Source organism: Neolamprologus brichardi, chromosome 10 (genome assembly GCF_056152115.1).
Source record: "Neolamprologus brichardi isolate AB-2024 chromosome 10, ASM5615211v1, whole genome shotgun sequence".
Lineage (NCBI taxonomy): Eukaryota > Metazoa > Chordata > Actinopteri > Cichliformes > Cichlidae > Neolamprologus > Neolamprologus brichardi.
Window position 1 is genome coordinate 8,801,270 of NC_142113.1, and position 21,769 is coordinate 8,823,038.

General features: G+C 39.6%; 3 protein-coding genes across 3 annotated transcripts; 2 read left to right on the forward strand and 1 right to left on the reverse strand.

Annotated features, from left to right (window-relative positions):
- The first annotated feature begins 209 nt into the window (after positions 1-209).
- znhit3 (zinc finger, HIT-type containing 3) lies at positions 210-3,242 on the forward strand. Its single transcript, XM_006799565.3, has 5 exons — positions 210-606; positions 1,270-1,301; positions 1,415-1,480; positions 1,934-2,011; positions 2,132-3,242. The coding sequence occupies exons 1-5, from the start codon at positions 539-541 to the stop codon at positions 2,323-2,325; spliced, it is 438 nt and encodes a 145-aa protein (XP_006799628.1). The 5' UTR covers positions 210-538; the 3' UTR covers positions 2,326-3,242.
- myo19 (myosin XIX) lies at positions 2,541-17,957 on the reverse strand. Its single transcript, XM_006799562.3, has 24 exons — positions 17,719-17,957; positions 16,351-16,498; positions 15,374-15,522; positions 14,995-15,108; positions 12,207-12,336; positions 12,051-12,120; positions 11,855-11,957; positions 11,652-11,748; positions 11,429-11,505; positions 10,789-10,879; positions 10,475-10,640; positions 10,176-10,249; positions 9,969-10,090; positions 9,317-9,430; positions 8,408-8,584; positions 8,166-8,303; positions 7,946-8,053; positions 7,762-7,832; positions 7,605-7,678; positions 6,268-6,410; positions 5,953-6,082; positions 5,577-5,662; positions 5,141-5,464; positions 2,541-5,063 (listed from the first exon to the last, which is right to left on the reverse strand). The coding sequence occupies exons 1-24, from the start codon at positions 17,776-17,778 to the stop codon at positions 4,950-4,952; spliced, it is 2,880 nt and encodes a 959-aa protein (XP_006799625.1). The 5' UTR covers positions 17,779-17,957; the 3' UTR covers positions 2,541-4,949.
- Positions 17,958-18,403: 446 nt separating this feature from the next.
- pigw (phosphatidylinositol glycan anchor biosynthesis, class W) lies at positions 18,404-20,577 on the forward strand. Its single transcript, XM_006799563.2, has 2 exons — positions 18,404-18,535; positions 18,920-20,577. The coding sequence occupies exon 2, from the start codon at positions 18,923-18,925 to the stop codon at positions 20,387-20,389; it is 1,467 nt and encodes a 488-aa protein (XP_006799626.1). The 5' UTR covers positions 18,404-18,535; positions 18,920-18,922; the 3' UTR covers positions 20,390-20,577.
- Positions 20,578-21,769: the final 1,192 nt, after the last annotated feature.

Here is a 21,769-nt window from a genome sequence, read left to right on the forward strand (position 1 = left end):
TATATCGCAAGTGTGTGTAGCCCAGAGTGTATATTACATGTATATCATCAATTTTTAAATGCATTTTTATGATTTGGGGATTTTACTCAGCAGACACACATCTGGCCCCATCTTTGCCTGGCTTATAAAGCACTATCTACCTGGGCCCATCAATACTGTAATTCAGTTCGTAGACACCAATTGCTGTTCGGATTGCGGATAAACATTTTAGTATAATGATCCAATAGTATTTGCGTGCGTGTGTGCGCGCGCAATCAAATCAGGACGCGTATCCGCAGCGGAGTTTTGTTTGAGTTAGGTCTAAATATGAAACAAAGACAGATTTAAAATGGACATGAAGACGCCCGATATTTCCCGGTGTTTGGATTTTATTTTGTACTTTGTTTCTACCGGAAAGTCAAATTAATCTGCGATGCCTTTATTTTGAAGGAACAACTAAACAACCGGAATAGCGTCATTTTTTTGGTGCTTACCACTCATATACCGCACGCTAACAGACTGTTTTCCCTCATAAGTTTTTCCTCTCCCTCAAAAGAAAATGCAGTTATGCAGTGTGTGCAGCGAACGGACTCCAAAATACCGATGTCCAGCCTGCAAAATAAGATAGTAAGTAAACCTTAACTGAATGCTTGTTTGCGGGCTAACCTATAGTTAGCATTTGTTTTGCTTAGCTACGAATACCACAGATAAACCTTTGGGAACAAAGACTACAGTAGTCAGTTCTTTAATCTGATTTTTTGTAAATTAGAAAGAAAAAAGGTAATATAGGCAGCTTGTCTACCGAGAGAATAAAGACGTACATTACTTTTGTGACGTTGGACTTCACTGAATATACTCGATACTTGTTACTCCGGTTAATAAAAATCAAATATTTTGTATTCACAGATTGTCATTCAACAAAATGTGTGTGCAGTTAGCCTAGCAGTAAGGAAAACATTGTTTTTATTACTGTGTACACCACATGGGACGGTAACCCACATAGGTCAAATCGTGCTAGTGCAGTTTTTCTTCTTTGTGCTGTACCGCCGGTTGACAAAAGACAAGCTGGCGACAGTGCTGCCACCTGCTGGCATGATGTTTGTCACAATCTGTGATTGGCATCGACATAACCCGCTCAGAGTTGTCATGTTCCCGTTGATTGACTTTAGAGTGTGTTTTAAGTTTGTAATAAATGAAGATGCCTGTTTAGAATAATCACATGTGAAATGTGTTAAACACTGTTGAGGACGTTGATATGCTTGATCCTTATGAGTGTTTTGGCTCTTACAGTTGTTCACTTGGCTGTTACAAAAAGCATAAAGGTAAATTAACTTGTTCTAAAATTTTCATTCACATGTTTACATGAGCTGTGGCTTTACTCCAAAGAGATGTTTCTTATCATATCAATAAGTGTTTTTTTTTTTCCTGTTCGCAGATACCTGCCTTCCTGTTGACAAGCCTGCCCCTTCAAATCCTGAAACAAAGACTGCTGTGAGCACAGGTACAGTTACATTCCTCTCATCAGCACTGGGATTATATGGTCTGCTTACTAAATAAGTAATATTACAGCTGCATTTAAAAGAAACATATTTAGAATATTACATGATTATGCCCTCATCTAAAGGGTGATATGCTTTTTCTTGAGCACCGTTTAAGATTTCAGTCTTGTTCATTTAGTCAGAGTTGTGAACTAATACTGTATTTAGAGGTGATGATCTGAATTTAAAAAATATTTACATTACAGTAACCACAGCACAGACACAGGTATATAATCATTTGGGGAAGATGAATTTTATACATTTGTCATAAATATTTGGCCTAAAGTTTCCAAATAGTTTCGTTTAAGCATAGCTTCAGTAAATGAAATCATGCTACGGTCTGTGACAGTACTCCTGTCTGGCATTACGAGTAAACCTAACACCTAAAAAATTTCCCTTCTTTGATGTCTTTGCAGAGTCTTGGAGTGTTGATGATCTTCTGCATGAAGATGACATCACTGACAAAGTTCCTCTGCAGAGGCTCCAGATGTTAGGTATTGCTCCAGCACCCCTTCTTCATTTTTTGCACTTGAAATTAAAAGCTTCGTGCAACAGCAATGGCACGTTAACACAAAGTAGTGTGTGAGAGTAACTGCTGTTTTCTTTATCTCCAGGCCAGTCAAAAGAGCTAAAGGACCTGCTCTGTAATCCTCATCTGAGGCAGTTATTGTGCTCTATAGATGGTGCAGAGCGTAAAGAGGATGCAATGAAATCAGCCATGCAGGAGCCGCTGTTTATGGAATTTTCTGATCAGTGCTTGAAAATTGTAGAAAATGATGCAAAATCAAGTGAAGATGCCAACTTGTAAAATCCAGCTTTCATTTTTTTAAAATATATTTTTGTAGTGTTGTTGCTGCAGTTTGTGTTGTGACTTCAAACTACAGTATGTATATAATGTTCAAAAATAAGCCCCAACTTTTTCAAACTGTAAAAATTCCCAGAGTTACCATTAACAAGACTTCACATGTAAAGACTTCAAGGGGAAAGTGATGATTGGAAATCCAAACATTTTAAAACTGACATTTATTTCAACAAAAACATTTAAACATACAAGTCAATGGATACCGTGGTACTACTGACAGAAATGGAAGAAAATAAGAATAAAACAGTTAAAATACAAATTCCATATTATAACTTCTGATAATAACCTGGACACGTTTACATATCTAAGTCATTAAATTTGTGTGGATAAAATGAAAAAAGGAAATCTCTTGAAGTTAAAAGTGGAGTGAGAAGCTCCAATGATTTCTATGATTGTTGCTAATGTGTTTGTTCAAAGTTTAAATATCAAAGCTGATCATGATAAGAAAAATCAAGTTTATCATACACAAATACTGTAGTGTAAAAAGACTTTGGTATATGTTACAGTACTGCATTGCTTTGGATGAAATTCACACAGTGGTTCAGACATATTTTGCTGACGTGCATAAGACAAAGAGCAGCGATGTAAATAAACCTGGGTTCATCCTTTTTCACATCAGTGAAGTTTCTGTTATGCAGGGTGTCTACGGCTCCTTGAAAGTTCCTCAATACTCATCAATATAAACCCTTAACGTATTAGTGTGGATGTGTCTGATGTGCTTTTACTCAAGTTATTGAGAATTTCTGGCACACTATTCCACTGTTTTTGCTGCCTCAACACATTTAGATCATATCATATGACTTTAGTATTTGTACAATAATACCCTTGTTTGCCTGTTTTCATTAAAATACTGTCGACCACCAGTGGTTCCTCTCAGTTCTATGGTAGACATACCTACAGTGTCGATTTCAAAATCCTGTGTCGTGTTCTCATGTTTGTCGCGTTGACCAGGTTTTCAGACAACTTGCTCCGACCTTGAGGTCGAGGTTACTGACATACAAACTTGTCCAACATTTTTAGTAAACACACCTATGGTATCACCTTGTTCTCCAGTTATTGCATTCACAAACTTAAATCTCCGCGCTGCCTGCCTGGTGGGGTGATGACAGTACACAATCAGCCTTTTGCTGCTCAGGGGTAATAATAAAAAGGCTAATGATTAACTAATTTTAATGGTGCTTAAAAAAAAACTGCCTCAAAAATATAAAAATCCCCAAAGCCTCAGGCCAGCAAAGTGTAAATATACACGACTAAGCTGTCGATTACACTGGTGGACACCCTGAAGATATCAGAGCCTGCTCATCAGTCAAGATAAAGATTCGGGGCTATTAAAATGGTGTAAGAATGAAAATTAATAAAATACATTTTACCTGCTCATGCCTGTAGACACCCTGTCGTGTAATCTTGTTGATTACATAAGAATGTGCATGCTTTTGAAGTGCAATATTCGCTTAACGTGCAATATTTGCTCGATTACCATTTTCCTCCTAGCAGCAACCACAAAACTACACAAGAATCAGAAACAGAAGACTGGAAAAATTAAGTCACAGATAAATAATCAGCCCAATAAATACATGTACAGCTCATATGTGGTTTGATCGTGGATTCTAAGAAAGGCACTTGTCTCGAGGCCTAATACTCTGATCATCTATCAGGAGACAAAAGCCTGCAGCCCTGGTATTTTTTTTTTCTTTTAAAAAAGTGCCAAGATTATGCCTTAAATTTTGAGTTTTACAAAGATTTCTTTTAAAAAGAGTTAGTGTTTATCCTGCATCACCATAATCCCATCTACACCATGTGCTGTTTTCTACATGTGACAAACATGGCAAGTTCTGTAAAAGAATCCCCTAAAGTTGATTTTGTTCATCTGGACGTAGCGTTTTCAGTGGGAGAAACGTTTCGTCACTCATGCAAGTGACTTCTTCAGTCTCAGCTGACTGCAGGTTTCCCCAATCTTATAAACAGTACATTTGCATAATGACTGAAACCAGCCCACTGAAGGAACAATGGGGTTGGGAGGTCAGTTCCTTCATCATAATTATGCACATTTTCATGACCATTGATCAACAACCACTGATCAAAGCCCACTGATCAATGGCCATGAGTACCATTCACAGAGAAATGTGAATGGTACTTCATTTCTTTCTGTAAAAGAAATGAAAAAAAAAGGGGGTACGTTATCTTAAATGCAGCTGAGGATTGTATCCACTCTCCTGACTCAGATTTGGAATTTTAGGTGATATATTTATATATATTTTGTCATCTCTGGGGCCGTAAGGCAACTGGAGGTGATTTTTAGCACTGCACCAGCTTACATAAACACTTCTGATAAATAATAATTATGCAAGGATGCAGGTTTTATAATTCCCTTCATCCCTGTAAGTCAGGGTAAGATCAGTTTCGACCTTCGTTTAAAAAAAAGAAAACCAAAAACAAACAAACGTGGCAATTAGTGTTTTAACCTACATACGCAGTAGCAGCATGAAATAATACCATGTTTTCATGTTTCATGTCAGATTATGGAGAAGCAGCTGCTTCACTGCAAGTAGCGTTTTGCACTGAGGGAGCGGTTACAGAGTTTTCTCTAGCAGGATCTCATTGAACCCCGTCACGTCGCTCTTCAGGTCCGGCTGCCTGTCAGCGTAGAGAAGCGGAGATCGCTGACAGTGCAGCTTTACGGATCCCTGTGCAGGAAACGAGAAAGAGAAGACCATCAGATGAACAAAATGAAAACGTTTCTGGAAGGTGTTTGTGTCCTCACCTTGGGCTGAGCCCTTATGGAGGCGAGTTCCTCCGTGTACTGGTTGGTCTTCACCTGGTACTCTCCCCTCCTGGATGGCAAGTTGAGGGAGGCAATGACAGACATCATCTTCTGGAAGCCTGTGGCTGTCAAAGACACAGTCATGGACGGTGCAGAGGCTAGAGCCAGGCCCATGGGCCACCGTTGCACCGTAACGGGCTCCGGGATGGTGGAGAGCTGTACTGAGCCCCGTTCTCTGACGACAGGAGTCAGTGCGGGTGTATCCTCCTCCACCAGGTCCTTTGCGTCATCAAGTTCTGCTTCAGCCAAGGATTTCAAGAGTAACTGCAAGAAGATGTAAAAAATAATAATAAAAGCAAAGTTATTTACAGATTAACACAATGAAAAAAGCAGTAAAACTTAACACATGAGGATAAGCGTTCAAATATAATCTCACCCTCCACTTCCTCCAGGTGCTCTGGATGACTCCAGCTGCTCTGTTCCATCTCCGGACACGATTTCTGACTAGCCAGGACCGCACCGCTGCAGGCAGTTTAAAACAAGTTACTTATTTTAAAGGTTTGTTTCTCTTGCAGAACAAGAACCATAAATAAATAAATAAAGCACCAGTAATAATAGAACATCTGTATTGAACAGCTGAAGTAGTTATTTGTGATAGGCTCTGTCGTTAAAGGGATAAACAGCCTGAATACAGAGTGTGCAGACACCGGCAGCTGGTCACCGTGGGCCCGGCCGTCAGGTCAAAGCCTGCAGAGAACCTGTGGGAACAGGGCCACAATTTGCATTACTTCACAGGCGCATTATGAGTTCACCTGCTTGGATCAAAGTAGCAGACTGGCGGTGGGTGTGTCGTCTGCCCCGCTGGTACCGTAGCCAACAGCACTGAATGGTAAAGGCGCAGTGAGACAGGATCTTCTTCCTCTGATCTTCCAGTAAATCTAGCTGTGAGATTAGTCAGACAGGTCAGTGTGCTCAAAATGAAAAGAAAGAAAACTGGAACATTTATACCACTAACTAGACTGCATGAGCAAACAAACAAAATGCAAAAAAAAATAAGAAGCTGAAGGAATTCTAAAAATAAATAAGCTTGTTTGTTTGTAATGAAACACAGATTTTAAATGACTGACCATCACTTGTGTGAGAAAAACTTTAGTCCTCCCACAATGCACCAATGTACTGTGTTCTTCACTCAGACAGCGGTGTTTCAACGCCACACTGAGGATCTTCTCCACATGTCGCTGAGGACAAGTGTCAGCTTCCAAATCTAACACTGAAAGCAAGCACAAGTTAGGTTAAGTGATGCACTAAAGATATAGTAATGTTCACAGTTGTGCAGCACTCAGACTGCGAGACTGAGGTTTATCATACAGTAACAGCGTGTGAGGTTAAAAAGTGTAACGGGTGAAGAACAGCAAGGGAGCAAACACATCTGAATCAACAGCACAGCTTCCATAGCCGCTGTGCTGTGAATTCAACACCAATTTTTTAATCTTTTAACATGCACACGGAGAGGAACACAGAGGAGATATGAACTTTTATAATAATACACAGCATGTTGCAGCATTCAGGTTGTGCATGCACGTGCTAAGAAGTTACAGACATGACAGCAGCTCTGTAAGTCTGTTTAGGCATTTGTCCAACTGATGAATCACTAAGGCGAGCCTGCTTGTTTACTGGAAGCACATTGCTCAGCGGTTAGTACTGCTGCCTCACAGCAGGAGGCTCCTGGGTTCGAAAGCATTTCTTTAAACACTCTGATCCACCTTCGGATCAGTCTGTCAAAATCCAGCTATTAACGCGACCCAGTAAGATCTAAGGAACATTAATGTCTAGATCAGGTGTTATGTCATCCACAGGTGGTTATTTTGACCTTAATAAATCCTTGCAGTCTCACACAGCATGCAGAAATAAAAAGAAAGCACTGTGCACATTTACACAATTACACACTTTACATTTTATAACAATATTTATGATGTGGGCTGTAAAAAAAAAAAAGTCACTAAAACAAGTACAATTTATATTCGAGATCACTAAAATCCATCTAACGTCAACTCCATGCTTACACTGGACAAAAAGTTGAGAGATTTCCCAAACCATTTTTGACCATCATCCTTATACTTTACTAACTAAAAACAACAACAAAAAAGACAGCTGAACACAGCAGTGAAGCTAAGTGTCAGTTGATACATAATAACAGAAAAAAAATGCAGGAACATGCAAGGCAAGCTCCAACAGTCATGCATGCATTTACCTGGAAAGGTTGCAAATTTTGTTTGTTATTTTGTTTTTAATGCACCAAGTTAAAAAAGTTCCCAAGGAGAGGATCACGTTTACTAAGAAGGCTACTGAAGGAAAAGCAGAATAAACCAGCAGACCTAAAGAGAGGAGATAAAATCACTATTTTCCCCAAACACGAAACATGCGAAACTGACCAGAAATAGATTCAGCCACAAGCTGTACTCACCAACACTGTGACCCCCCGACTTTATGTGTTTAGCGATCAGTGTGTAACGTTGCAGGAAGCTTTGGAAAGGAATCCTGTGCACCAAAAGACAAGACGTCAACCAAAATCCAGCAGAAATTAAATGGTACATTAGGCTGATATTCCAATAAAGTTTCACCTTATTGGAAATCCAGCAGCACTAATATGGATGGTCTCCACAATCCCACAGGCCTCTAGCTGAATGATAACCTGAAAACAAACAGCAAGGATCAAGTGAAACCTTTGCCTTTTGTTCAAACATGTCAGCGTTGTCTTTGTGGTGTTAAAACACAGATTATTAAACATGCGAGTAGACTGTCTACCTCCTCCTTCTTGAAAGTCAGTGGCTTGCACTCAGGGTTTGGCTTGATGCAGCGAGTGTAGTGAGGAGTTGTGGAGTGGAGGATTTTCATCAGGGTCTCCAGTGAGTTCTACAATGAGATATTAGCAATTACCAGTGCCAGCACTAAAGCCTCCAAACTATAAAAGAGGCTGTGACTAGCTTATATTGCCCTGATTATGAAGGCTAGAGCTGGATCCTACCTTAAACTTGGAGACCACAGTGGTTTTACCAGGCCCCTTTTTAATCTGACTCTCAGTTTCATTGTCTTTGAAGATCTGGTGAAGAAGCTGGTTGTTGGACTTTTGAAGCAGGCTAATTAGCTCTGGTGGCACTGGGTCCTTAAAATAAATACATAAATAAATGAAAATCAGTATCTAAGCAGAAGTTCAGTAAAGGAATACATATTCAGCTTATTTCTGACACAGTTGAAAGCTTTTCTCACCTTGTTTTTCTCCGCCATGCCTTCTATCTGATAGCCAACTTTGCCGGCGTAGTGGGCCACAGTGAAGTGCGGCACCTTGCTGAACTTGTCCCAGCTGATGTTAGCATTGTCACACAGCTCCTTCTCCAGACGGACTCGGAACGTTTTTGCATCCAAGGCTCGATTTAGACGACTCTCCTACAATATGTAAAAACACAAAACAAAACATGGTAACATAAATTTGCACATGTTAACACTTCCTTACACAATTATACAGACTGATTTCTTGTGTTTTTAGGATTCAGAAAAATTGTTTTCAGGAGTTTAGGTGATTATCAAAACAAGTCGCACTTCTTTTGATTTTACTCCCATACTGCCTTTCAGTGAAGACCAACCGAAAGGTTATTTAGAATGCAAAATCAAGCTAATGATTGAAGGTCTGATTTTGGTAGCTTTTTACATTCTCCTTTTTTTTTTTTTTAAAGTAATTTATTTGTTTATTTATTTTGGAAATTCCATTTGTGTTTTGTGGTGTCTGTCAGAGAAATAAAACCACAAAGGCCTCACATTTACAGACATCAAAGATATTAAGAAGAAAGTGCCCCAGTAACATCGCCAAAAATCAGACAGCTATGTGCAAGTGACACGTCTATCATACATATCACCTGGATTTATTCAGGTAAGCTACAAGGTATAAAAGACCTCTGGTCATGAAATGTCCACAAAGGTGGTATTCTGATGGTAGTAAGTTGTATTCACTTTGCTTATCTGGCACATTTATTCTTAAATGTCCTAGTAGTAAAAGTAGACAAAAGAAGAAATGGAGTAAAATTAAACCCAGCTTGGTAAAATGTTGGAATTTTGTTTTTTTTTCTGCTTTTTTTTTGAGTCTGTACAATATTTCCTTCTGTTTCTTAATGGCCAGCATACCTCATTAAGAAGAGAGAACACACTGATGGGGCTTCCCTCTAAAAGATCGAGGCAACTTTGATTGTCTTGGTATTTGACAAAGGACCACTGCAAACCCTCTGACACATACTCCTCCTGGGAAAAGTAGTGATTAAAATAAAAAAAAAAAGAAAGAAAGAAAATTCACATACAAGACATTTTAATCTTTTTTCCATTGCTAGAGCTTTTGTGAAATCTGAAGAACCCCCTGAAGCCCAAGGTCAGAGGAGTACACTGCAAAAGAAGTTCAACATAGCCAGGCTTTCTTTGCATTAGCTGGTTTGACCCTTAGCAAATGCTCCCTATGAGTGCCACCTACTGTAGTGAAAGGCATTATCAGATGATGGTGATAAAAATCTATGTAAAACATACAAATTTAATAGTAAAATGAAATACTGACATTAATGCTGCAGGAAAAACAATCTGATGATCTAGCTGCTGTTCATGTCTAATATAGCAGTTCTGAAACTTTTCTCGAGATACATTTAAACATCTTATTATCCCATAGCCTAACAAAGGAGATGTTGAAATTGCTTTAGTTTGTTGACAGATTAAATCTGAAATCTGCTTGAGCACTCAAAATAGCAGCCCACTGAGAAATCAGAACAGATTACCTTCAGAGAAACAAAACTACCTGCTGAGCTCTGAGATAATGAGCCACAAAGTGCTGCTGGAGTTTCTCATTGGCGTAGTTGATGCATAGCTGCTCCAGGTTATTGGTCTGAAAACATTCAAAGCCGTACACATCTAGGACTCCTGAAGATTACAGAGGAGTTCTGTGAGCTTGGCTATAGAGCTAGAAATTCATGTTCAGCACTATCTGCGAAAGTAATGCTTTTACCTATGAAGTTGCACCACGTTGATTTATCAGCACATATGCTGTTGTTGATGAATGTAACCAGCCATTCAAATAACCTGGTGGGAAAAGTCACATACTTATTTTCAAGCATGGAGATGCTATAATGATTGTAAACAGACAATATTCATGTTTACTGTAAACAGAAAACGGCATGACGGTTTAACATTTAAGTCTTTGACGACAGCAGAGTCTTCCACAAACATGTTCCCACATCATCATCCATTCTAACAACAGTTTATTGCACTCTGAGAAGTTGTTGATGGTCAAAAGGAGATTCTTACTGGGCGTAAATGACTTTGGCTAGACAGTCTCTCGTCACACTGCACTCTGCCTGAGAGCACGGCTTGAGCACGCTTTGCTTCCCCGCCTTCAGAGTTCTTACTCTTAAACATGTTTGAAGCTCTTCAGCAGGAACACACAGCAGCTCAGCAGCCCTCTGCAAGAAGTCTAAAGGCAGGAGACAGGTGTGGTGATGTCATGGAACTTATTACTCAATCCAACGAAAAACATGGAAATGTAACTACCATATATACCTAATCATTCATTATCTGGAAATGTTTTATAAGAAATGTCAAAGCAAAACAATATCCAGTACCTTTAGATTTTGCATCAAGGTGACAAGGTTGTGATTCATCTGCTGAAGAGGAGAAGCTGACATTTCCCAACTGGAGAATTCCTGCTAATATCTGTAATGTGTTACAACAACAGAGGGAAGAAAAAAAACACTGCACATAAACCACTGAAAGTTAAAGAGCTGAGATAACATGTTATCCCCACTCACCACCCACGAGACCCCACGCCAGTGGACTGGCTTAAAAACTTTCTAATGGTCCAAAGGTTAACCTTATAGGAAGTATTAGAAACTCAGATTTGGCTTTAGAATCTCCATCTGTAGACAAGCACTTCTTAATTATAGTACAGCAAGATTATATGACTGACGTGGCTAAGGGATGCAAACCCCAGACCACCCTCTGAGAAGCACTTAGAGCCCACTATAATGTAAGTAGCAGTAAGGAAGTGTTTATTAAAAATGCATCACATAATACTTGTCAACAACTTTTACTCTGAGGTAGCACTTGTTACTTGAATAATGCATTTTGGTCTGTGGCCTTCATCGAGAGCTACATTACAGACTGCACTTTAAATAACATTTTAAAATGTCCAGTACATCTACCCACCAATCCAATCAACAGTGTGAATGCAAAGAATGCAGAGTAGAAGATATCCTTTCTTACCCTAAATATTTCTCCTTGCCTTTCTGCATTGATGCCCAGATGAACCATTGCTTCCACTGTCTCATGGAAACAATCCTCTATTAAAAAAAATATAAATATACATATATATATATATAAAAAGCTGTTATTAAAAAAACAAAAATGACCTGGGTCTAAAAATGAAATAAAATGTAAAAATGAGTGTAGACATGTGCCTTAATACACATAAAAAAGGGACACCAACCCTCAATTGTTTTCTCGGAATTTGGCAGCCAAACAAAACTTTGGTCATGTGACATCTTCCACTCTTTCCGCTGCTCATCTGTGGCCCCTTTCATCATCTGAAACATTAAATCGCTCGCTGTTCATGTATGTTAATGCTGAAAAGAATTACTACATATCTGGAGTGAAATATCTCTGAGCTGTAGCGCAGGTCTGTTCACTCGCCTGGTAAAAGATGTGGAAGTTTCTTTCATTAGCTGGTTGGCAGGCCACCCTGGTCTTCTCCAGTAAATATGTCTGTACAGACGCCCCAACTAAGAGTTGACACCTTTAAATAAAAACGACACATTGACCGCAAATGTGGGAAAGTAAGAGAGAACACTATGCAGACGATGCCACCTCAAGTAATGTTTGTAAATACCTGTCCAGCTGTAGCTGGATGTACTTTCCGAAACGACTGCTGTTGTTATTCCGAAGCGTGCAGGCATTGCCTAAACGAAACATACGCCGATGATGATGAGCGACCGTTTACGGGATTCAGTTTTCACATTAACAGAAACACCTCTGTTTCTCTTACCAAAAGCTTCCATTACAGGGTTGGAGTCCAGCACTCTCCTCTCGATCCTCTCCACTGTGTCCTGACTCTTCACCACCGAGACGGACGCCACTGTGGCATAGTACTTCATCAAGCACCGAGATGTCCAAGTCTACAAAGAAACAAATCATTAAGAGACAAGCAGAGTTTTTTTTAAGCATATATTAAAATGTGACAAAAAAGCAACTTTGGGCATGGTGGAAAGAGAATCTAAAAATAATTTTAAAACAATAGTAATAAAAATCTGTGATAGGAAAGAATGCATGAGATGTTTATGCCAGTCAAACTACTGCAGATACCGGCATACAACTTCCTGTGGGATGGTGAATTTGGGTTGTCTAGACTATAGCATGTATGATGAACTGCAGTAAACAAGGAGCAATATTTGGGGGGCATTAATAAAAACAGACAGATGTCAGATTACTAAGAGCCAGATCTAATAAACAGGGTAAAAACTGTGTCATGTTGCAGTAGCAAAAAATGTGCTGATGGGAGTGAAAAGTTCTGTGGGTGACCTAACAATATGCTAAGCTGCCACTCTGTTATTGATGATATTACTTTGACACAATTTTTCTATTCTCCAGGCTGTGTGAGGCTGTGGGTGGGAAACTCCAGGCCTAAAGGGCTGATGTCCTTCAGGTTTTAGATATCACCCTGGGTCAACACACCTGAATCAAATGATTAAATGCCAGGCCTCTGGAGAACTTCAAGACATGTTGAGGAGGTAATTTAGCCATTTAAATCAGCTATGTTGGATCAAGGACACATCTAAAACCTGCAGGACACCCTGCCCTTGAGACCTGGAGTTCCCCCACCCCTGCTCTAAAGTAAGCTCAGTTCAGCAAAACTCCACTCTGCCACATTAAAATATCTGGATTACTCTATAGCAGAAATATGCGTTACACAGTTATAGGACAGACTTCTACCAGTCTGTGGTAGAAAGTGCCATTGTCTGCTAGCAGGATAAGATCAGTCCCAGAGAGGCCAGCAGGATCAACAAACTGATTCACAAGGCTGGAAGCCTTGTTGGCCAGAATCTGAAGGTGTTTGAGTCAGTGAGGGATAAGAGAACAAACTAATCTGCATCACGGACAATTAATCACACACTACTGAGGCAGCAGAGTTCCTTTTCCCTCAGACCAATTCAACCTCGCTCCCATACAGAATGCTTCAGCATGTCATTTCTGCCGTTTCCTGTGAAACTGTGCCATAACTCTTCTTTCTTTTCCTTCCATGACAGGTGAACACATCGGTCAGGCATGAGACTACACACACATATTTCTGCATCACACATTGTTGCAGCAGTTTCTTAGATTTAAAGTGTACATATTTATGAATGCTATTTGCACTACTCTATTGAACAATTTCAGTCTCACTTTTTATTCTTCTCCAACTTAAAGACATTTTTATTTTGTTTTTGTTGTTGTGTATATAAAAATGATTTGCCCTCCCACAGTATAAGGCCCTCACTATGCGCCCGTGGCTCTTTCACCTTTACTATGTTGTTTATTTATTGTAGACTGTAGCGTTTTTCTTCTTTATCCTGCCACTGTAACACAATCATTTCTCTTGTGGGATCTATAAAGGATCCATCTATTTTTTTTTTTTGTCTTAATGACAAACTCTTTCCAATAATCTTTGTCCCCTCATTCCAAAAACCACATATGTGTGATTCATTGAAATAGTCTCCTCCCAGAATTTTGTGCTCTGAAAAGGAAACTCTTACACTCATTTGGAATAAGGCCAGCTGCAAAGGTTCTTGTGTCTACATCTTTCAGTCTCAAAACTAACACTGCACCTCTTTAGTAAATCCCGACAGCAGCTTTTAAAACATCAAAAGAGGGTTTTGCCACTAAATCTGGCTCTTAGTGTCTAATCAGGTTAGTCCATATACAGTAAACTGGCTCATACTCCCACTTGAGCAGTCAATTTTTAATGGTACTGTTTAACCCAGTTTTCAAAAAACTTGCTAAGCTAAGTAAAATATAAATAAAAAACAATGTCTCTTTCCAGTAAGATTTGACTGGACAGTTTTCCATTTCACCTCAGTCCTTAAACAAGCTCAGGCTAAACAAGGTGGTGTCATTGCTCAATATTATTTACATAACATTACAGGTTTTTTTGCACTGTACAATCTTAATTGGTCTTTGTGGAAACAACAATGAACAGTGCTCACTGTTAAAGGATTTTAGAAGTGTATGCAGTGATTTCCACCACACAACTGTGTCTGTTTTTAATGCAGGTTTTAATACCCGAGGGCCTGAATAGGATGGCTTTGACACTGGTTTTTATAGTTGCCCCTTGCATAGTGATTTCACTCAATTTTATGATGAGAAACATCATTCTGAACTCAAAGTTTTCTTTAGAAAGACTTAGCCTCTTTGGGGTGCTTTCAATATTTTAAAATACCAGTTATGTTAATAATCTGTTACCAGCTGATCTAATTTAACATTCAATATTTTTTGGCATCACACCACATTTCCAGATTGTCATGGCCCTTGTCCCAACATGCTGCAGATATCAAATTCAAATGAGCATATCATTTGCACAAAACAATCACATTTGCCATTTTTAACATATGACAGCTTGTCATTGTACTATTTTCAGTTACCTATCGCCAATTATGATTTGCAATTCAAATCATGCAAAGTGCTTCTGTTTTGCACAAACCGTTGCAAAAAGTAACAAGTAAGCTGACATTCTGGTTCATTATTCAGTGTAGCGGGGTTAGCTTGCACTTTAAGCTTAATGCTGCATGTGTCTGGTTTACCTTTCCAGCACCACTCTCACCACTGACCACCAAGGACTGGTTCACCGGCTCCAGCTGGCCCCGAACATTCCTGTAGGCTTCTTCTGCCACAATAAAGATATGTGGCCTGAACTTCTGCAAGCAAAAATGTCCAGATTTATTAAATGGATGGTCATACTTACTGCATGCAGAGCGCCCAATAGCTTAAAGACCTCCCAGATGTTAATAAAAGCAGTACTTTTGAGTTTCACTGAGTAGGTCTGCATCATTGGATGGTTTGAAACACTCACTGATGGCACAACTATTCATCTTCTCCCATTATAGCACAAATCTACAGAAAATATATCTACATATGCTAGCCAAATAAAAAAAAAAACAAATGGGAGACTGCTTGAAATACCTGGGGCTGATGAGCATAATGATACTCCTTCATCACATCCAGAGAGTAGAGGTCTGGAATGGGCTGGAAGGGGTTAAGAGCCACCAAGGTGCAGCCAGCATGGGTGTAAAACACCTTCATGCTGTACCTGGCCTGCAGGCATTTCAGCACTGTCAGGGAAAGAACAAATATCATCAGACATTAAGTGGGAAAATTTGCATTGTTACAAATGTTTACAGATGCACCTACACAATGTTTTAAAAATAATAATTGTACTGTAATGTAGTTTCCTCAAGGTTTTTTGACATATGATCTATAAAATAGATCAGTATGACTACACTTATATGGTAAATGGTAAATGGCCTGCATTTGTATAGCGCTTTTCTAGTCCTTAAGGACCCCAAAGCGCTTTACACTACATTCAGTCATTCACCCATTCACACACTGGCGATGGCAAGCTACATTGTAGCCACAGCTGCCCTGGGGCGCACTGACAGAGGCGAGGCTGCCGGACACAGGCGCCACCGGGCCCTCTGACCACCAGTAGGCAAACATGGGGTTAGTATCTTGCCCAAGGATATTTGTCATGCAGCCAGGAGGCAGCCTGGGATCGAACCACCGACCTTCTGATTAGTGGCTGACCTGCTCTGCCACCTGAGCTACAGCCACCCCATATATCAAAACTTAAATAAAAAGAATGAAAACGTAAGTAAAGGTGTAATGAAAAGGCTAAAGGTATAACACTGCATGTCACCGCGTCAGTCATTCACACATTAACATTTTATCAACCATGCAGATTTTATCTTGATGTGGACAAATAATACACTGCCAGCACTGCAGATCAAAATTAAGGTGCCATACAGTGGAAAACACTGCCTAAACTCAAGTTTAGTTCAATCATTTAAATAGGTCAACCAGCAGGCACAAGCATGCCCTATTACATCATTGTATTTACATTATCAAGTGATTTAAAAGATAGAGACATCAGAGATGGATACCTGTCGCTGGGGTCACTGGGTTGACTTTGGTGAGGTCATCATAAGTGTAAAGTTGGTCTTCATCAGTGAGGAAGGCCTGAATTTCTCCCTCCAGTGAATCATTAAGGGACCGCTGAGGAGGATGGACTTTCTGAATTAATCCCTTCACCTGAGACAAAACACGAGACATGGGAAACATGAGAAAGCATACATTTGAACTATGCTGAAATATTACTTAACATCTCAAGTTAAGTAAATGCCAAAGGTATGTAAAATGGTTAGTCATTACCACATACGGAGTAAAGTGAAAGACAATAAACAAAATAAGGGAAAACACTTATTTTATCTATGAATATGGTTCAATTTTAAAGAACTAAAGGAAGCTAGGGATATTAAATATATTATTATTCAATTTAATCATACAATCACATCACCTAGACAACTAGGTCTCCACTTTATCTTGCCATTAACTCAAGGCATGGGCCTGCAGGTTGTCTGACTGCTGTCAACAGTCTGAGGTGTGTACAGACAGCTTTAATCCAACAGCAGGCAGCCTACATCCCATCATTCTGCAAGGCTACTTTTAAACCACGTAAATAATTGCATTAATTTAATGCCCATTACTAGACGACTAATTCCCTGGGCACATTGACTCATAGCAGGTAGCCTACATGAAATCGCTGTTAGAGCAATGTTTGTCTTATTCAGCTAGTTAACCTATAAAATATAATTACAAACATAACATATAGGAAGACAAAGTGATTTTTCTAGTTTTCCATTACCTGTGAGAACCTCCAGACCTTGGCTGTCGCGCTCATGCCAAACGCCATTCAATAATTTGCCAATTTAGCGAATGATGTTTATATACATTACATACTTGCAACAACCTCCATGTAAAGCATAGTGTACAAACAACGAGCCACTGACCGGCCCAGGGCATCACACTCTGAAATATACTTAACACGTTCAAAAATGGCCCAAAACACGTCTATTTGACCATCTCGAGTCACGTTCCCCGGTGCTACCATACTTTTGTGTTATTAATGTCAACAACAAAAAAATGCGCAGCTATTCTTCTATAAGTGTAGCTTCGTTTATGTCTTACACTGCATGCACTATTTTCATCTTCATCATCATAAACGCAGCATAACGGAAATGTTATTGAGTCTCAGGTATTTGTGTATTAATAAAATACTCCAAAGGGAGTCCAAATTAGATCCAACCAATCAAAAATTGAGGACAGGTACAGGTACATGTCATTAATGTTCTCCTAGCCAAGTTACCTTTAATCATATTATTTATTTATTTATTTATTTAATTTACAAACCAAAAAGGCAAATCTCGTAAACAGAAAAACTGTGGACAGGTCATACTCATGTCCCAACTCACCGTTGCTCCTCCATTTCTATATCCTTCTCTAACGTCACGTCGGTCGTCCACAGAGCTCATTGATTGACCGCTACCCTCGTGTCTCTCTTAAAAGTAAGCCGAAACACTACTTTGACAAAAAGCGTTGCTTTGTACAGATTAAGTTGGTCTTTTATTCTAATTCTCAGACCTAAAACTTATTTCCATTACTGTAAAAAAAATTCCTTAAGGACAACCTTCGGCTAGCCTGCTGTCCCGCTCGTCTGTCTGACCGCCTTGCTCCCGAACTCCCAACCACGCATTTATTCCCGCCCTCTTCCTGTTGATTCACGGACCCAGATGTACCTGTGATCCAGCACCGGCTGGGATTTCTATGAGGGACATGTTTCCCTAAAACTGGGACATTTATGACCTAGCAAGATTAACTTTTTAATGACCAGCTAATTCGATGTTATAATTGTTATAATAGTTTTCTTGTTACGTCCTCCAATATGCTTCCACAATAAGGGCCCAATAAATTACTTATTTGCTGTCGATGATACTAAGCCTCTTTGGTGGTGAAATCTAAAATCTTACAAATAGTAAGTAAATACCTTTTTTCAGTCGTTTAATTAAACATGCACAAAAAATATTTGCGCCGTTATCATTGGAAGTTGACAGAAATCCGAGTTCCCGTGAATGCGTCAAAAGAACCAATACGGAAATGAGCGAAGGCATTCTCTGTAGGTGCAGACATCATGGTTGGGTTAGTCTCCTGGCTTTCAGCAGTTGTAATTAGAAATGCTGTAAAACCGGTATATCTGTAAGCTATTTCCAGTCCGCAACAGACAAACCTTGGGTAAGTTCTTATAAACTGTAAATAATCTTTGTAGCGTGTAAAGGACGTAGAGCAGGCGAGAGAAATGAATTGATATCCCGCACTGAGTAAGCACTGGTGAAATTATGTTTGCAAGTTCAAATTAAAATTCATATCCAGCTGATGATCTACGTACATTGTTTTTCCCAGTACTTCGTTAAAAGTCAGTGTCTACTAATAAAGGCTGCTTCGCCTGTATGTCCGTGACACCTCTGGACACGCTCAGCTTTTATTCAGAAAGTCTATCCTTGTCCCAGCAAAATCAACACATGATGCTTTAATCTTCCACTGCCTGTGTTGCGTATTCAATGATTTTACCAGTAATTTTCTTTCAGCGTCTAAAATAATGAATTCAAATGTGTGCAGGCCATGGCTCAGAGGGAACTGAAGGAGGCATTTGTCAGCAATCTCAATGGGACCAGTCTGGAAGAGGTGGCCCTGGGCTCGTTCCTCTCCCCAGTGTGTGTTGTCAACAGAGGGCTCTTTTTGATACTTTACTATCAAGCCAAAGGGAACCTGCCACTACCACACCCTCTGTTTTCTCACCTGCTTCTAGACCTCTGTGCTCTCATTGTACCCCTCGTCCTGTCGTGCACTGTTCTGAGCAGCGTTCTCCACCAGGTCGCCGTGAGCCTGACCTTTTTTTCTGCTTGTGTGTTCTGCTACATCTGCTGTGGGTGCCCGAAGAACACTGTCAGCGCCTTTCTGCAGAGTCACGTTGAATCCAATCAGGTTCCCTTTGTGACTCTCTTCAGGGTGTTTGTAAATGTGAAAACAGCCATCAGCATTCTGGCCGTAGACTTCAGTTTCTTCCCAAGACGATATGCTAAGACGGAGACCTATGGCACAGGGGTTATGGACTTCGGAGTTGGAGCGTTTATCTTCGCAAATGCCCTGGTGTGCCCTGAAGCACGGAGGAGGAACATCTCAGGGTCCAAAATGAGTCATGTTGCAAAGCAGCTCCTGTCTGTCTGGCCCCTGGTTGCTATTGGCATGGGGAGGCTAGTGAGTGTCAAAATGACCAGCTACCACGAGCACGTGACAGAATACGGCGTCCACTGGAATTTCTTCTTCACACTATCCATCGTCAGAGTTGTGGTCTCTGTGCTTTTAGTTGTTTTACCAACCAGTCTGCTGTGGATCTTTGCCCTTCTGATCAGTGGATTTTATCAGTTCACTCTGGAGACTTCAGGGCTCAAAGCTTTTATCATCCACAATAGTGACAGAGAAAAGGACTTTCTGCACGCTAACAAAGAGGGCCTGTTCTCTATATTTGGCTATGTGGCCATCTACCTTTCAGGAGTTCAAATTGGACTTTATGTGATGCAGCCACGAACCAATGTTAGAGAGTGGCTCAGAACACTCGTTAGCCTCTTGTTGGGAAGTTTCGCCCTGTATGCTGCTTTGCACGCATGTCAGACGCTTGTGGAACCAGTCTCTCGCCGCTTGGCCAATTTCCCTTTCTGCCTCTGGAGTGTCGCACAGTCCTTGTTTTTCCTGTCCTGCCTCGGTTTGGCTGATATCATTCTGTTGTTCTCTAAAAGAGCATCCGGCTGTCACTTTGTACCTTCGTCATGGAATTTATACAAAAAGCACTACGATGGTGACAAAAAGAGCGGTGAAATAGGGAGACTGTGCCTCATTCAAGCTGTCAGCAGGAATCAGCTGCTGTTTTTCTTGCTTGCCAATGTCATGACAGGATTGACCAACTCAGTTGTGGACACGATTAGTTGTAGCACTTTTTTTTCACTGTGTATTTTGCTGCTGTACATGTTCATAAATTGTTTTGTGATATATGTATTACATTTCTATGGAATTACAGTCAAATTCTGGTAATTCTGTGCATTGAAAAGGATTTGTGTTATTTTAAAGGTTGTTTAAATGTCTGTTACTGCTGGAGTGACAGACGTTGAAAGTCCGGACAACTGACATTTAAAAGATTACATGCTGAAAATAATCTTATGCAGAATATTTTTATGCAAATATCTTTTTATATGTATATGGATGAATAAATGAGGACATGAACTACGATATTCAGTGAGGCTCAGTTATTTTGCATTTGTATGCATTTTTCTAAACATGTAATCTGTTGCTGCTAGATTCTGCATTCCACTCACAGTGAGTGACATTAAACTGAAGATGAAGAAGGACTTTGTTACAGTTATGCCCATACATATTACGCATTCAGGTTAAAAAAATTATTTTAGTTGGATACCACAGTAAAGTAATGATTTAAACACTCACTTAACAAGTAAAAGATTTCCAGTTCAGTCCTGGGATTGGACAAAAAAAATCCTTTGAGGGTTGTTTCAGGAAGGGCCTTTGGCATAAAAATATGTCAAACCAAATATGCGGAGCTACCTGCTGTTATGACCCCTACATATTGGAAATACAGGAGCAGCTGAAAGTAGTACCACAGCATGACTTCAGGTGCAGACTTTCTTCTTTAAGTTCAAGGAACGGGATATCAGCAGCAGACAAAATGGTGAATGATCACAGTATCATTTCCATGAAAAAGATGAAACCCTGTACAACATCCAGCCATGAAACCACTCATCATCATTATCCAAGTCTATCATAAAGAAAATACTTAATGAGAGAAAATGGACTTCAACACAAAATGCAAACTATTGATCAGGCACAAAATAGAAAGGTTAAATAGAAAATAATGGACAATTAAATGAAGAAATTGCATTGTTTAGACACAAAACTAAGATCAAAATGTAGTAAAATGATGGGAAGAAAAAAAGTGTCATGAAGGCTTGGAATATGACATTGATCACAATTTGTAAAATAAAGATGCACATGCAAAACCTATAATAGCAGCAGTAAGGGCATGGCAAACATCTTTGAATTATGTCCATAATTTGCAACTTCCAAAGGACTCCTGATAAATTATTAAACTAATAATTTGTCACTATGTTGATTTGACCAGTTATTTTTTCAGACCCTACAAGATGGGGATTGTGAAGAAAAATGCTTGCATTTCCCAATTGTTTCATTAAATATTTTTATTTGGCCCCTTGAATAAAGCTCAACTCCATCACAATTGTTTCACTGTCAAATCTGACTGTTAAAATGAGCTAAAATTATAGCCTAACCCTCAATGTAACATGCAGCTATTAACCACCTATTTCTTTTTCTCACAGTAATGTTCTACTCAAATCTCAGTGGTTATTCATACAACGAAATATGACCATAAAATCTACGCTTTGT

Bases quoted from the DNA above. Each gene is read 5' to 3' on its own strand.
- myo19 (XM_006799562.3), bottom strand. From the start codon at position 17,778: ATGAGCTCTGTGGACGACCGACGTGACGTTAGAGAAGGATATAGAAAT. The intron at 9,431-9,968 runs GTAGTTTTGTTT...TACTTTTCCCAG, and splicing joins ATTATCTCAGAGCTCAGCAG to GAGGAGTATGTGTCAGAGGG. The intron at 7,833-7,945 runs GTAGACAGTCTA...GTTTGTTTTCAG, and splicing joins TGACTTTCAAGAAGGAGGAG to GTTATCATTCAGCTAGAGGC.
- pigw (XM_006799563.2), top strand. From the start codon at position 18,923: ATGGCTCAGAGGGAACTGAAGGAGGCATTTGTCAGCAATCTCAATGGG.
- znhit3 (XM_006799565.3), top strand. From the start codon at position 539: ATGCAGTTATGCAGTGTGTGCAGCGAACGGACTCCAAAATACCGATGT. The intron at 1,302-1,414 runs GTAAATTAACTT...TCCTGTTCGCAG, and splicing joins CTGTTACAAAAAGCATAAAG to ATACCTGCCTTCCTGTTGAC. The intron at 2,012-2,131 runs GTATTGCTCCAG...CTTTATCTCCAG, and splicing joins GCAGAGGCTCCAGATGTTAG to GCCAGTCAAAAGAGCTAAAG.